The sequence below is a fragment of the Euprymna scolopes genome, chromosome 9 (assembly GCF_053919585.1).
Source record: "Euprymna scolopes isolate OS-2025 chromosome 9, ASM5391958v1, whole genome shotgun sequence".
Taxonomy (NCBI): Eukaryota; Metazoa; Mollusca; class Cephalopoda; order Sepiida; family Sepiolidae; genus Euprymna; species Euprymna scolopes.
In genome coordinates this window covers 33,059,335-33,076,535 of record NC_136490.1, presented here as the reverse complement: position 1 = coordinate 33,076,535, position 17,201 = coordinate 33,059,335, and the positions used below count along the sequence as shown (strand labels likewise).

At 35.4% G+C, this 17,201-nt stretch overlaps 1 protein-coding gene across 1 annotated transcript in view; it reads left to right on the top strand.

Moving 5' to 3' along the window:
• Positions 1-9,094: 9,094 nt before the first annotated feature.
• The window catches only part of LOC145284484 (ER membrane protein complex subunit 8-like), a 28,365-nt gene continuing 20,258 nt past the window's right edge, over positions 9,095-17,201 (top strand). Inside the window, exon 1 of the mRNA XM_080133347.1 lies at positions 9,095-9,326. Within this exon, the coding sequence (XP_079989473.1) occupies positions 9,120-9,326 (207 nt within the window). The 5' untranslated portion in view covers positions 9,095-9,119. The remainder of the gene's footprint in view (positions 9,327-17,201) is intronic.

Here is a 17,201-nt window from a genome sequence, read left to right as displayed (position 1 = left end):
ATTTTTAATCTTAAAAATTAAATATATTTATCCTTTCTTTATATTTGAAAAAATACAAAAGCAAAATTAACAATAATTGATTAATATTTAAATTTAGGGAGGGTGATTATTTAATTTTGTCCGAGTTTCTTTTCTGTTATCGTCTGCTTGCTTTGCAATCCATTTTCCCAATCTCTTTTTTATACCCCCGCTTTTAGAAAATCTACCTATTTTGTTGACTGAAAGCTGACTACCACAAGCCAGCGATGATTTCGGTTTATTTATTTATTTAATTTATTTGTTATTGTTTATTTAGTAAATGTTACCTTACGCTACAACAAAACACCGAATAATTTATTATTTAATTTTTTGGGTGAACAGTTATTTTTATTTTAAACAATTATGAAAAAATCTTAAATGAAAACCAGACTTGGAAACACTATATATGTTATGTTTATTTTGTTATTTGTTTTGCATTAGGCACATAAAAAATTTAGAGTTACTTCCCTTGTTTATGGTTTCGTTTCGCTTCATTTTATAAAAACAAGATGGCGGCAATTTTTCATCTGTTCTCATCTTGAGTGTGATTTTCACCACGTTTCGATCGATATCACCTCCGATCTTCAGGTGTATTTTGTCGAACTTACCTCATTTAATAGTAATTAGAACAAATACTTTTCATAAAATAAATGTTGGCGCATTAGTAAAACGATTAATATAACTGCAGAAGCACCTGTTCAACTACACAAGTTTTAGAATTGAATACCCCCCCCCCAAAAAAAAAACGAAAAATATGCTTTTGTAAACCGCTCGTGAAAACTTAATTTTTTAGATCAATTAAAAAGCATAAAAAACTACGTAACAACACAAAAAAAATGAACCACATTTTTTTTTTAAAACTTTTTTGTCATTTCCAATGTCTGCTAAAGATTCCTCCGCAATGTGATAAGTCACTCTACTACATGCATGCACACGCGAATGCATCATGTAAGAAAACTCTACTGTAGCGGCGGTGAAATGGTGCAAAGTAGTCCCAGTGTCTAGGGGTTTATACCCTACAAACGGTTTAAATTTTCGATGGGTTTCATTATCAGATTTATTGTTAGTGACCTTGAATATCTCTAAAAAACAAATTAGAGTGGTCGGTGTTCTGTTGTCGTAAGGTGACATTTACCGTTTATTTTTTGGTACTTGTTTAGTTTAATCAAGACATTAAAAAATGAAAATATTGAAAAAAAAATTATATTGTACGTATCCGTTATGGAATTAAGTTCTCATAAAAAAAAAATTCACTTATTTTGATCAAGCAGTTTTTTTAATTGTTTTTTTTTTTTTGTTTTTTTTACAGAGGAAAATCAAATTTTAATGAAATTGATCGTATCCTGCCATCTTGCTTATTTCGCGAATGAGGACAGGGTGCCTTTAAATGAAAAAAGGATTAACCAAAGGACAAAATTAAAAAGGGATTAACCAAAGGACAAAATTAAAAAGGGATTAAAAAAGGACAGAGAAACTCTGTAAAATAAGTGAAAAAAAAACTAAAACTGTAGTGGTTCCGCCCAGAGCACATTTGTTGTAAAGACAATTCTGACCCTTAAACTGGTTTTCTGGAAAATTCTGACGTCAACAGTATAACATGCACAGTGCGAAAGTTAATTTACTCTTTGTTGCTTCAGCCATCATGCTACAAACACGCGCGGCCCACCTGAGGAGAAAAAAATGCCTTTGCCGCTCAATTTTAATATGTCAAACTTAGCTGGATATTAATACCTAATAACTCGCTCGTCAACTCAGACACACATGTATGGAGTGAAGTTACCCTCCTACCAGAACTGATTAATTGAAAAAGATTTAATTCCTTCTTTTTTTTTTTTGCTTTAATGTGTAAAAAAACATGATTGGTTAAGTTAAGAAGGATCTCTCACTTCCACTTTCGGAGTAATAATTGGCCAAACTCTACTTGACTTTATTTAATGTTTATCTGAACTAAAGTTCTCGTGACTTCTCAAGTCTATTACGCATAATTTGGGACATCTAACATTTTTTTAAACTCTATTATTTCCAGAACCAAAAACAAACTCTAAACTTATCTAATGACTCATTCTTCTCTCGTGCATTGACATAACACACACACAAAAAAAATTTTATTGTTAAGATTTGAGAGATGTTTATCTGTGCTCATGTAGCCACTGCGACACAAGCATTGATGAAAATCGACCAGCCCTTACAAAATATTTATCTCGGTATCTAGTATCTGTTCTGACGTTGCACTTAACTTTTTTCCTCACTTTTTTGGTCTCGGTTAAAGGAAGAGTAATCCTTCATGACTCATACATTTCTTTTATTTTTGTTACCAACCAGAGTGCCTCTTATTGGGGAGCTGGTTTCATGAAAAACTGACCTTGTGTCTAACTCTGCCCTCGTGGAGAGGCCACTAAACAAAAAATTTCATCAAATTTTGACAAACTTTAAGCAGTGGTTAGAGTTGTCTCCCTTGGTTCCTCCTCCTTCTCCTCCTCTGCAAAATAGACAAGATAATACTATCGATCTCATTAAAATTTGATTTTTCTCTGTAAAAAAGAAAACTACTTCATCAAATTAAGTTAAATTTTTTATGAGAACTTAATTCCGTAATGGTTTTAGGCAAAATAATTTTTGTTTTCAATATTTTCATTTTTTGATGTCTTGATTAAACTAAACAAGTACCTATTTTTTATTATTATCTTTATTGATATTATTTGCTGGGCCATTTTTATCCTCATTCCCCCACTCCCCCCACCAAATCAATAGAAATTAGAGCATGTGTAATTATCTGGCCCCTGTCGATTGCGGTGTAATGCTGGTTCTGTGCAGTTCTAGGAGGTCCACCTTCCCAAGCTTTGCTTTCTCTCTTTAAGAAGAGGTTAGTCTAATGCTAATCGCTTGAGGCGCCCTTACTGGGGAATGCTAATGAGACTACTCAGGCACTTTTTTGTAGGTAAGAGTGTCCTTCCTTGGGGAGCGCTGACTCCTCAATCCCACTTTCTTACCCTGGTGTCGCAGTTCTTGTAATGGGAGAGAACTATCCTCCAATGTTTGCAATAATGTTCAGAGCATCGTTTGTGCTTTTCAAGATAGTTCCCTGAAAGAAAATGCTTTCTCCTCATGATTGCTTTAGTAAAATAAAAAAATCGAGTGTTTATTTGGAACTAGACTAATTTAAAGAAAAGCTAAGAAAATCACATTTTATGACGAAGCGATATGTAGGATTTTTTGTTCAGGCATGTTACTTTTTATTTTTTTATATCCAACATAAATAAGGAGGAGACAACTTGATATCAAAAATTAAATCACTAAAAATCCTGAATTTTTTTTATTTTTATTTTCTTAGTTTGAAAAAGAACTACTTGATCAATTTATGTGATTTTTCAAATATGACATCTTCATTCCATGACGAGTACGTAAATCATAAAACATTTTTTGTATTTTCTTCTTTTTTTTTAACAAAGTGTATATCTAAAGAAGCATCAAATATCTAGGCACTTGAATGAAATTTCCTGTTTCTAAAACGATGACATGGAAACCATCTTGTAAATGTAAATGACAATTAATAGGTCCCACAAATAAAAACATGTATATTAACATATAAGAGAATATGCTTCCACCAACCTATAATGGAAAAAAAATGTTTATTAAGAAATATTATAAGCAATTGTGTAACATTAAACAGAAATGTGCAAATGCATGTTAATTGAATTAAAAAAAAGTGTGCATATGTGTATGGATCCCTCCCCCACTAAAGGAAATTAATGAATAAGGAATGTTTACAAAGATATATTTCAGTCAAGCCTAAAACCATTGGTTCTGGTGTTTTTCCAATGAAAAAGAAATCCTTATATACTGAGGTAAATTCTTTTTGTTTTGATGAAGTGATTAGTATTGACCTGGAGTGGAAACTCACACAGTCTGGTTGGTAGCTTATGTAAATAAATAAAAATATCTCTAAAAAATAAATGTGAAAAAGGCAGGTGAGTTAACGCCATTCAAAAAATGTGCATAATGATATTTAAAAAATGGACAATCCTAAAACCATTAGTTTAGGTGTAATTTGATGAAGGAGAAATCCTTTTAGGCTGAGTTACTTTTGTTATGTTGTTTATGCATTGGTCGTTAAGTCAAGAAATGAAGGCTGCAAATAAAAAGAAGTGGAAAAAAGCATGAAAAATATGTTAATCAATCCTAAAAACATTGTTTCCAATGTATTTCAATGATTGAGAAATCCTTCTAGACGGAGTTTTTTTTTCTTATAAGGTGGTCTAGAAGTTAGGAAATTAAGCCTCACTAATATAATGAAATGTAAGTAACAATAGTAAAAATGGTAAGCCAAATAATAATCATTAGAATGAGTGTAACCATAATATTTAGAAAAGTAAAAATAATAATAGTAATAATGGAAGAAAAAGAATACTACTAATAAGCCAATTATGAATACTACCAAGAGGCTACAGCCATAGATCCATTATTACAGAAAGTTCAACATTCTCATCTCACAAGATGGCCAAAAACGTACACTGACCAGCAATTTCAAATATTTTTTTCAGAGATCTTTTTATTCAAATCAATGGAACACTTCTCTTTGGAGAACATGTTGTTGCCCCATTCAAACTCCAGAACAGAGTTCTTAAGTAATTCCACTATAGACATCAGGGAATTAATTGGATATAAGCTTTGGCATGTGGCTAAGTATATTGGCCAAACATGGACAGGCAGTTAGAGGAACTTGTAAAAAGTTGTGCCAAATGTCAACTGGTTGTGAAGTCTCCTCGGAAAACAACATTGCATGTATTATCTACCCCAGAAACCCCTTATTCACGACTACACATGGACTTTGCAGGACTAATTGATGAACAATATTACTTAATGTTGGTTGATGCGTACAGTAAGTAACCAGAAGTCTTTCAGATGAACTATACTACCTCAAATGAAATTATAAAAAAGCTACAAGACATTTTCAGTAGATTAGGTATTCCTGAAATCTGTTCTGATAATGGTACTGCATGTACCTCAGCAGAATTTTCTGATTTCTGTAAACAAAACAGTATTCAGCATCTCAGATCTCAACCCTTCCATCCACAATCAAATGGCTAAGTCGAATGCTTTGTCAACACATTTAAGAAAGCACTCTTGAAATTAAAAGGGGAAGGAACTACTCAAGAGATAATAGAAACATTTCTAAGTAGCTACAGAACTACCTCAAATTCAAATTGCCCAAATGGAAAGTCTCTTACTGGAGCACTGATGAACAGAAAAATGTTTACTAATGAATGCTATTTGTCCATAATCAAATAATCTTCCCAAGAGGAACAGAACAATGAAAAACCAATTCAATCATCATTGTGGAACAAGGTCACATAAATTCCTGTCAGGACAACCTGTATTGGCAAAAGACTACCGCAATGATAAAGAAAAATGGGCACATGGTCACATATTACATTGTTCTGATAATGTAATCTATGATGTGGATGTACAATCATCTATTTGGGTCAGACATGCAAATTAACTTTGTCACTCATACCTTTCAAAGAGACGATCAACTAATACAATCATTCCATTAAATATTTTACTAGACACATTAGAATTACCTTAAAGTGTTCAAGCAATTGCAGTAATTGTTTAGCAAGTCTGAGAAGAAAGGTCCAACCCAAAAGATGCAACAAAAGTGCAAACCAACTTCAACTCTACAAATAGACCCACATAAAACATCCAACAAGCATCATATTTCGAGGGGGGGCGGTGTTATAGTGATAACAAAGAGAATAATTCTAAATAAAGAAAGCAAAAGTTATCACCCTTTATAGATCCTTAAAAAAACTAGACAGTTCTGGAGAGAGAAAAGCAATATAGCATACATCGCCAGATATTCAATATCTTCTGTAATTAATTTAATGTTTCCGCCACAAATAAATTGTGATTAAAAATACAATGAGCTTGTCTACTTGTTCTATGTTATCAAAAAATCCTGACAGCACAATTTCTCCAAACACAACACTTCTCTACTTAAGAATAATTTGTATGATGAGGTGTTATGTCATATGCCTCGTTTCGATCTTTGTCCATGTGGATCTTTACTGGAGAAGCATAGTAGAATAACTTCTAAGATTTTGATACTACTGTTTGTTGTAATATGCATACACATCATCACAAGTATCAAATCTGACTCACGTAGACCTAGGTGATGAATCACCTTCAGACTGATTTGGTAGCTTTGACAACCGGGGTTGATCACAGCTGATACAATACAAGTTCTCAGATGTGCACATAGGTTGATGCCCAAAGCTTTATAATCCCCTGTGGCAGCCTCTATAGTGATTTATAACTGGTTGGAATTTCGAATCTTACCTGATCCAAGGGTCATAAAAGGCTGTCATCTAGTGGTATGCTTTCTCTTTTTGGTCCATGGCGGTTACTTTTGGTGTTGCAAATGCTATTCTTAGATGAGCTATTCTTTACATTACATAACGAATCAAACACAGCGTTACCTTTGCTAAATATTTCCATCTGTATTAGTCTTTCTCCACCAGAGTTGCCTTTATTGTCACACATAGATTTAAAATGGTTCTCCCAGTAACAGCACTCACATCTATGCCCAAATGCAGAGCACTGGGATTTGCCGATGCTTGTAATGCTTTTCCTGTCATGACTGTGCTCGCCACAATATGAGCATAGTCCCTACTTGTACTCATATAATGGTTGCTTGGTTCTCTGATACGATGAACATGCAGCCTCTACTGAGTATGTGTTTATCCCGAGTCTCAAAGCTGATCACTTCCTAGCTTCTTTAACTTCAATGAATTGAAACATTTCTTCCAATGACATATCCTAATTTTTGTCTGCAAAGAAGCCTAACTGGATATCAGGATCAGCAGTGTCTCAGCTCAGTACACTAGCATCAATATAGTTGATATTGTAATCACAATTTGGGCACATATCGACGAATTTGCATATATCTGCATGTTCATGGAGACGAACATTAAAATGATGCACCAGTTCACCTCAATCCTGTTTCATGTTGTGCAGTGTAACCCTTGCAACCATTGTGCTCTCTTCACAAATGACTAGTTTCCGGATGGCACACATGACTTCATCTATGGGTTTGTCTATTAGGTTACCACCGGATGTGTGGGTGAGGTCTCTGCATAGGGGTCCATCACAGCACTCAAGCAGTTGGATTACTTCGTTATGCTCTAATATTTTTGTTACTGTTATATAATCCATCTGGCTTAATTGAAAGTACGCCCAATCATTGCTTGATCCAGCAGCAGTTATAGTTGGCTGTTTTACTTTCTCAACTGTGATAATCTGAGCAGAAGTACCAGCAGTGTGTATGGCTCCATTAGTGCAGCTACAATAGCTACTTCAAGGTCTGGTGTAGTGTTAGGGAAGAGGCGCTGTACTGCAGGCATGACAATTCACTTGGTAATGGTAAAGAGGCATTATCAAAATGGCGGAGGAGTCACTCGAAAATCTTGTTCATAAATAAGAACGCATTCCATTTGTTTCAAAAACGTTTATTGTCTACTAACGATGAACAAAATCTGAAAAAGATTTGAATACAATAGTTAGAAATCCATTAATCATGGTACTTTACGAAAATTTTAATTCAAACAAACTATCATATCCTTTTATTTAATTCATGTCCAGAGTTCAACATAATAATAATAATGAGTATGAAAGAAAAGGAGAAACGAAGCAAATACACAGAGGTAGCCAGAGAGTTAAAAGGGATTTGGATGATGAAGAAAGTTCAAATAATACCGATAATAGTAGGAGCACTAGGAACAATCCCGAAAAACTTTGAAAAAAAGAATGTCAGAAATTGGAATCAGAGGAATAACTGCAAAAGTACAATGACTAACGATAATGAAAACGACTGAAATATTAAGGAAAACCCTTGAATGCGGAGAATAATACAAGACAATATAACGAATAAGCATTACAGGGAATGAAGAACACCAAAACTGCATATTTACAAGTTCTACACTCCCCATCATGCATTCGCCCCATTGTTTCATCACCGATCCCCCCCCCCCCCAAAAAAAAAGATACCAAAGGGCCGAGAAGGGTCAATAAGGACTGAAAGACCGAGGAGCGAGCGCCAACCAGACCTTGGCTGGACAAGCGCAAAGAGAACTCGGACCTTGGGGAGGCTGAGTGCCACTCAACTTCCAGTATAAACCAATGGCTACTACCAGCGAGAAATCAATGGTAAGCGGCTGTTGCAATGATGCAAATTCATTTGCAAATGCTATCGAAGGAGGTGGAGAGGGTTGGACGTCTGGGGAGACTTGTTGTCACTCAGCTTCCAGAGAACACCACAGGTTTCCAATCAGATCGTTTGTTGACTTGTGTGAAAGCTCCATGTGAGCCAATAATAATAATAATAATAATAGTAATAATAATAATAATGAAAAATCTTTACAGACGAAAATGTTATATGCCAAATAAGAACATAAATTAATAGTTTTTTGTTTTTGTCCTTTTTAACTAAGAAAATCTAATTTTATGAGTAACCGATAACACTGTCTTGAGCCACAAGATTTAATAAATAAAGGGAGATAAGTCAATTCGAACTACCGAAATCAAAATTAGTCTCGTAATGGCTACGATTTACTATTAAAATCGCTGACAATCGTCAAAAACTTATTTTCTATTAAAAAAAAAATACTACTGTGCATCAATTTACGTAATTGTTGGAATATGACGTTTTCGCTCCATGATACTGCGTGCGATGGATACGTACAACGTACATCGAAAAAAAAAATCTGTATCTTTTTATTAGGTTGAATTCTAGACTTACAATTTTCTGTTTGTATTAATGTTATACAATTTAAAAAGCCATTCTTAACATGGGGTGGGGAGGGTGTTTTATACGTATTCTATACTTCAACCTTACAATTGAATAAAAAACATATAATAAAACTTTAATTAAACTTAGAAATACGATTTAAAAAATAGCGCGGTTCACTCTCTGCACTAGCACCTTATATATTTTGAAATGTAAAAATATTTTTTGAATTAAAAAAAAAAAATTTTTTTCAGTCGAAGAGCAAATAGAAATGCTTCTCATTTCCGGTTTTTAGGTCCGCACTAAATCTTCCAGTATGGCTGACTATCACGTTAGTTTGCGTGCTTACTGTAAGATTTTGTCGCATGCTGCCAAATATCCTCACTGTTCAGTCAATGGAGTTCTTTTAGCCGAAGATTCCAAACAGAAGGATTCAACAAAACGGTTAAATTTTGTGGACAGTATCCCACTCTTTCATGTTTGTATAGGATTGACGCCCATGTTGGAATTGGCCCTTACGTTGGTTAGTAGTAAACCCGTTTTTTGGGGGTTTTTTTTCGTGTCTTTAAGCTTGATTTTTATGATTCAAGCATTAAATTTATTATTCAATAATAAAACTTAAAACTCCGATGATGATTCAGAAATGAATGCAGAACTTCTGCAGAGAAGATACCGTGCTAGTTTTTTTTTTTTATCAGTATGTTCAAGTTGAATTCAAGTTTCTGCGGTGTTTTTTGTTTATTAAATTGTTAGGTGAAAGTACAGAATAGTTACAAAATAGCCTTCCTTGCCTATGTTAAGAATAGGTTTTTAAATTAATAACGTTATTAGGATTTGTTTTACAATAGATATAGGAATCGGTAGAAACTCAACCAATTAATGTTTTATTGGCTGGATTTCTACCAGTAGTTTCTGTTATTAAGCTATTATCGAGACTTCAAAGATGTAAGACGCGATGTCGCGGCCATTTTTTTCATTGTTCTCGCATAGCGCTCGACACTACTTGTTTTCCGCGAATAAACGTCTGGGTTTGTATTACTGTACACATAGATTCGAAAAAGTTGTCAAATAACAAATAAAGGTGCTCACTTACTGATCCGCACTATTTTTTAAATCGTATTTCCAAGTTTAATTAAAGTTTTTTTTATTCAATTATAAGGTTAAAGTATAGAATAGGTACAAAATACCCCCCTCCCCATGTTAAGAATGGCTTTTTAAATAATAACGTTATTTCAGCACGGATCAATAAGTGCACTGACTGCACTAGTGCCCAAATAAATGTTATCAAAGGCAGATAAGTTACTTTTCTACCTAACTGGATATGTTTTTAGTGTTTTTATTTAATGTAACATGTTTATTCAGCTCGAAAAACTGTTTACTACTGATGTAGTGATGTACTGATGTATGTATTGGAAAATTTAAAATGACGCCCGAGCGCCCGACTCTCTCTTTGACACGGTAAGTTAAAAATAAAAAAAACTAGACAAAATACGGTTAGAAACTCGCTCAATATATTCTACCGTGACATAGGCTGACATATATTCGGTGGGTTTTTAACAGTATTTTGCATATTTTTTTATTTTTAACTCCTTTTCCCAAACTTACCATGTCAAAGAAATAGTCGGGCGCCATTTTAAATTTTCCAATGGTAAACACTGTTTTTCGAGCTGAATAAACATGAAACATTAAATAAAAACACTAAAAACATATCCAGTTAGGTAAAAAAAGTAACTTATCTTGCCTTTGATAACATTTATTTGTTATATATTTGTTTTTTGACAACTTTTTCGAATCTTATGGGTACAGTAATACAAATCCAAATGGCGATTGTGATGATTTGTACTATGCATACGCCCCCCCCCCTACTTTTCGTCTTTTTTTTTCCAGCGGATTATTATCAATTAGACACTAATCTACCAGATTATCAAACAAAAAAAATGTAAAAATTCAATATTTAAAGATTTTTAGGGGTGCTCATTTTTTAATACAACATACTAGTAAATCGATTCCCCATATTGGAACCAGTCAACGTTTGAAGGCCAAACTGCTTTAAAAAGGGCCAAATTCGCGAAATCCTGTTTATCCGTTCTTTTCAAAAAGGGAGGGGGGGTCAAAATGTGCTAGAGTACCAACTAAATAAAAAAAAATTGATTTTTAGGGGTATTTGGATCTGTTTTGAACGAATATCACAGTTAAAATTGTTGTCGACAAGTATTTTTTTTTTTTTTTTAATAGAATTATGTATTCTCTGTTTTCACTGGTTGCCATGTTTGTTTTTGCACGCGCGCATTCAATTTTTGCATGTTATACTTGAGTTATATTTACAATGTTTCGGCCGATCTAACCTCCAGCCATCTTCAGGTGCGTCTTTTTGAATTTGGAGAACTTTTATGGGGTGTTGAACTGAAGTTTCCGTTCGAAAAGATGCATCTGGAGAAGATCGAAGTTTATATCGGTCGGAACGTTGTGAACCAAGGCAAGTAGTAGTGCGAATACTCCAAATAAAATGTTACGTTTCTAACTTAATTTAATTTTCACTAAATTTTGTATTCATAGAAATTCTTCAAGAAATGGGTTCTTATGCAGAATACAAATAAAATGGTGGTACCCAATAAATGTTACCGTGACATTTATTGGGTGAGTTTCAACCACCATTTTGTTTTATTTCTTATTTTGAAGTGATTATCGAGTCTTTAAAGACATCGCCGCCATTTTTTTCTTGTTTCCCAGCAGCGTTCAACATTACTCGTTTTTTGAACCGAATAAACATTTTACATTAAATAAACACTAAAAATTTATTCAGTTAGGTGAAAAAATAATTTATATATTTGTTTTTTGACAACTTTTTCGAATCTGTGTGTATAGCAAAGCAAACCCATCTTGACACGTGTGTAACATATTTTATTTTTCTAGAATTACTATTCTGTTTAAACTTATTCCATTTAATCGTCTGTCTCGTTGATTCTTTAAAAATAATAGGTCTATCTGGGTCATAAAAAGAAGAAATGCAACGTGTTAGCGAAGCGATTACTAACGATTATTTTAACATTTTTAACAAGGAGAAATCCTTTTTTGACTGGGCTAATAATTATTTATTATTTATCTCAGTCATGATGGTATGACCACATTGAAAGACTGGATGACAGTTCTTAGCTTAGTAGATGTAGAACAGTTGAGGTAGCATGTTCAGCCCACAAAGGATAGCTGAGGAGTACAGGAGGATGTGATACAAATTGATTTGAGAAAAAGAGTGGTAAATGATCTTGCAAGAGATAGGTTGGTTTGGAAGCGGCGGCGGCGGCGGCATAACCTTATTTAAAAAATACCGAATGCATATGCAATCACTTTTATGGTTTCAAAGAGATGTGACTGTCAACATCTGATCTGAAAGATCTCAGGAGGGATGTGAACCTTTATTTTTCTACACTAGAACAATTTTGAGTCTTTGTGACAAATATATAATCCGATTGAAACCCAACTCATCAACCGAGTACAAACAGTGAGCAACTTGACATTTTTCTGAAGGAATGGATACTTCTGCATGCATATCTTTATTCATCTACAATTTTCAGTGTTGTGATATTTTGAGTTCAATGAAACTTATGTAAGTGTTAAATACTTTAGCAATAAAGAAACCCACAAACTAACGCGATGCTGTCGTTTGAAGCAGGTATCCAAAACCAAAATCTTATTTTCATTATGTCTAAAACTTTTATGTTGACTCCTCATAAGTCGCATTTTCCGCTTGGTGTGGATTGCGAACCCACGTCACTTTCTTTACCAATCCTTCCAATCTAGGGCAAGTTGGTTGATGGATGCCCAACTGTTGAGAGATGTCCAATCAGAAAACATTTTCTCTTCGCCTTCTCATCGGCTTTCCTCTGCCTCTTTTGGCTTCTAATATACCCTCAAAGCATAACTTTGACAGGCCAGTGGTTGATCGTTTGACATGGCCAAAAAGTTTAAGGGGTTTACTTTTGATTTTATCAAATAGAGGGGGTAGGGAAGTAGTTTGACAGAGGCTGGATATTTTTTTTATTTTTTTTCAATCAGGTGATGTCCTGTAATAAAACACATAATCTGAAATTTTAAACGCTGCAATGCAATTAACTAGTTGTTTGATTTGTGATACAAGCAAAGCCATAAAAACTGACACCGACATCCTTGCAAAACAAAAACAATGGTACCAAATTTAATCTGGTAGCTCAATTAGCCACAAAATTATAAGCGTTAAAAGTTTATTGGAAATTAGAAAATTTGCTACCTTCTATTCTATTCATCAAATGCGAATAAACCTAGAACCCCATCCTCCAACGTAGACCCCTACTACCATGTCTCCTTCTCCAACATCAGAGGTCTATGTTCCAACCTTCCAGAGGTTGAAACCCAATTACAGGAGACGAAACAAGCATATTCTTCCTAAACAAAACCGGCATAGGGCCGACCACTTCCTTAGACGAGTTCATAATTAAAGAATACTCTAACTTAACATCTAAATCTGACCCTCAAGATCGCCATGGGCATGGAATATGTGCATACATTAAGGATGGCTTTCCGTGTGGTGAGGATATCTTCAGAGAAGACCCTAAATTACCTTGTATGTGCTTCTGGGTTGCACTTGCTTACACCACCGCATTTATATTTGCTCTATATTGCCCCCACAACAGCGGAGTTACTATCTTTAAGAGTATATCTGAGAAAATTGACCACATTCTGTCTGCTCATCCTTTGGCTAATATCCACATTTGTGGTGATTTCAATGTCCACAATGTGGAATGGCTGACCCACTCAAACAAAACAGATGATGAGGGGAGGTTCTGTCATGATTTCGCCATTGCCTATGACCTCACCCAGATCGTTCACAAACCCACCCGTGTGCCCGATACTTCCGGTCAGTACGCAAGCCTTCTAGACCTTTTTCTCACAACTTGCCCTGAGCTATGTTCTGTCCTGTCTCCTCTGGGATCTTCCGACCACTCTGTTGTATCAGTTAAGATAAAAATGAAATAAGTCTTCAGATATACCTCTCTACCAAACAGTATATCAATACTCTACGACTGATTGGGATAGCTTCCGTACATTTATATCTGATCTACCTCTGCATTCCATGTTTAAAAAGAATGTGTCCTCTATAGTGTCAGACCTGACCGAATGGTTAATTGTAGGCATAGACCGATTCATACCATCCAAAAAATTCCAACAAAAACCTAAACGCCAGCCATGGTTCTCCCCAGAATGTCCTGCTGCCATCGCGCATAGAAATCACTTTTTCCATAGCTACCAATGTAATAGATGCTCTGAGACTAAAGCTGCTTTCAGGACTGCCAGCAACCACTGTAAAAGAGTAATAAAAAATGGAAGGGCGCTATATGCTCAGTCCGTTAAATCCAAAGTAGCTAAGCAGCGGCTTGGTTCTCACCAGTTTTGGCAAATAACAAACAGGATCCTGAACAGAAGCGTGCGTTCTATCCCAACCATCATCAATGGACCTGAGGTCATCTTGTCAGCATCAGACAAGGCCAAACTATTTGCCAAGAACTTTGCAGCTAATTCTACCCTATGCAATGAAGGCCATCAACTCCCTGTATTTCCTCCTATAACAGACAACACTCTATGCAACATACAAATATCTGTGCGTGAGGTCGCCAAGCTAATCAAGAACCTTGATTCTAGTAAAGCAACTGGCCCTGACGGCATTCCAATTATAGTGTTGAAAAAGCTTCAACCAGAACTTGCCCCCATACTTAGAAAACTGTTTAAGTGTTGCCTTAAGGAGAAGTATTTCCCTACACCCTGGAAAACCTCATCAGTATTTAAGAATTCAGGTGATAAGTCTTCTCCCTCTCAGTACAGACCAATAAGTCTCCTGTGTGTCATGAGCAAATTGCTGGAATCCATATTAAATAGAAAAGTAGTCAACCACCTCAGCAGAAATAACCTTCTTGGTGGCATGCAATATAGTTTCCATTCTGCCAGATCTACAGCACATCTACAGTTACATCTCATAGGATTAGTAAATCTCTCGACAAAGGCTTCCTTTCTAGGGCAATTGCTCTTTACATATCAAAGGCCTTCGATAAGGTATGGCATAAGGGCCTACTTCACAAGATTTCCAGCTACGGTATAACTGGAAATGTTTTCTCAATCATTAAATCATTTCTCTCTGATAGGCTCATAAGAGTAGTGGTTGATGGGCAGAAATCAGAGGCCCTCAGTATTAATGCTGGAGTCCTTCAGGGGTCACTCCTGGGCCCATCTCTCTTCCTGATCTACATTAATGATCTCTCAAAACACATACTTAAATCATTCATTGACATCTATGCTGATGGCACGACCATCTATGGCAACACATCTAAGGCCGTAAATGACAAAGTTCTCTCTGATTCTCTCTCCTCTGGTCTTGAGCGCACGGTACAGTGGGGGAAGAGGTGGCTGGTTACTTTTAATACATCCGAAACCAAGCTCCTATCTTTACATCATCAACGGTCGGATTCCCATCTGGCATCAATTGAAATGGATGGCTCTCGTCTAGGGTAGGCTCCATGTTTTGATAAGCTTCTGGGATTGACCTTTACTTCTGACCTGAAATGGAACACGTACATCAAGTCTGTTGCCAAGGTCGCTGGGAAAATGATAGGATCCTTCTACTGCTCCAGAAGATATCTCACTGCTGATGCAATTCTCTATCTATATAAAAGCCAAGTATGTCCAAGGATGGAGTACTGCTGCCACATCTGGGCAGGAGCTGCTAAAAACAGCCTATCCTGCCTTGACAGAGTACAAAATAGACCTCGTGGCTTAGTGGGGGATGCCCTTTTCTCTATTCTGCAACTTCTCTCCCACAGAAGAGACGTTGCGAGCCTGTCTTTGTTTTATCATTACTTCCATGGCAAGTGCTTGTCTGAGCTCCAATCCCTGGTCCCCCCTCGCCAATCTTTCATGATAAACACCTGTCTAGCTGAAACCACTGCCAAAAATTTTCCCCACTCTTTAATTGTGCCAAAACCAAAACATAGATTCCATGAACAAAGCTTCTTTGTTAGAAGTGCACGCCAGTGGAACTCTCTTCCGTCTGCCTGTTTTCCACCTGACTGCAACTTAGATGTCTTCAAGTCCAACATAAACAAATTCCTGATGAACCGCCCTCTAAAGTAAGACACTTTATCAAATCTCCAATACTAACGATTACTATGATACTATCCCATTGATTACTGTACACACAATAACCCTTATCCCAAAGTGGCTTCCGGGCCTTGATAAGTGGTGACTTCCATGTAAAAAAAAAAAAAAAATCTATAAGCCAATATTTAGTATACATCTATAAATGCATGATTTAAAGAAGGATTCAGAAGAGTCTCCAATCTAATAGATCTCGCACTATCAACCAAGCTCCAACCCCTGTTCCATCACCATTGCATTCCTATGCTTTTTTACAAGTATTTTAATGGAATGTGCTCTGACAAACTCATAAAACTTGTGCCCGCTTGATGTAAAACCTCTGACTAATCCAACAAGCAGCAAAATCCTACCCCTTAACGGTAGAAGTCCTTCTCTCAAACTGCTGGACTTTAGAATTCCCTCCTGCTTCCTTGACTGTACTGACATGCAGAAATTTAAATGTAATGTGAACAGACATCTCTCTGCTAAACTCCCTACATAATGTCCCTCTAGAGATGGTCCCAAATAGTAGCCCTTTATGTCCAAGTGGCAATAAGCCTTGTTTGGGGGTGAACAAGAGTAAAAAAAAAAATGTAATGTCATCTTGTGCTAAATAAAAATTAATCATAATGGAAATAATAATTATTAGATTAAACCTGGCTAAACCTTGAGTAAAATCCCAACCCTTGATGAACCGTTCCCCTAGGTAATCCAATTTACAAAATTCCCGCTACTTATGTTTACTATTCTATAATCACATTGACTAATGTGTACCCATTAACCCTTATCCTCGAGTGGCATCCGGGCCTTGATAAGTGGTGATTCCTGTGTAGTAAAAAAAAAAAAAAAAATAAAAAAAAAATAATGGACTTCATGGATCCACAACTTTGATGTAAAATTCATTTTAACAGCTAACATGTTGAATGATTTCAGTATGATTCATAGCACATTAACGATTAGGCTAAGTTTTATAATAGGAAATTAAAAATAAAACTTTGATTTTGGACAGTGTAAAATTAGACAGAAATACAGTTTGTTAATAGGATAAATATTTCATTCATCAAAGCTTTTTTTTTTTTTTTTTTTTTTAAGAAGCCTTAAAACTTTTAATAAGCCCACCATATTGACAAGTGGCCTTTTTTCTTAAAGATGAAATTGTCTTAATATGCATAGAAATAAACAATGTTAAAGATCACGTATCAACAAAATTAGTAATCTAACTCGAAGTTGCTTGGACAAT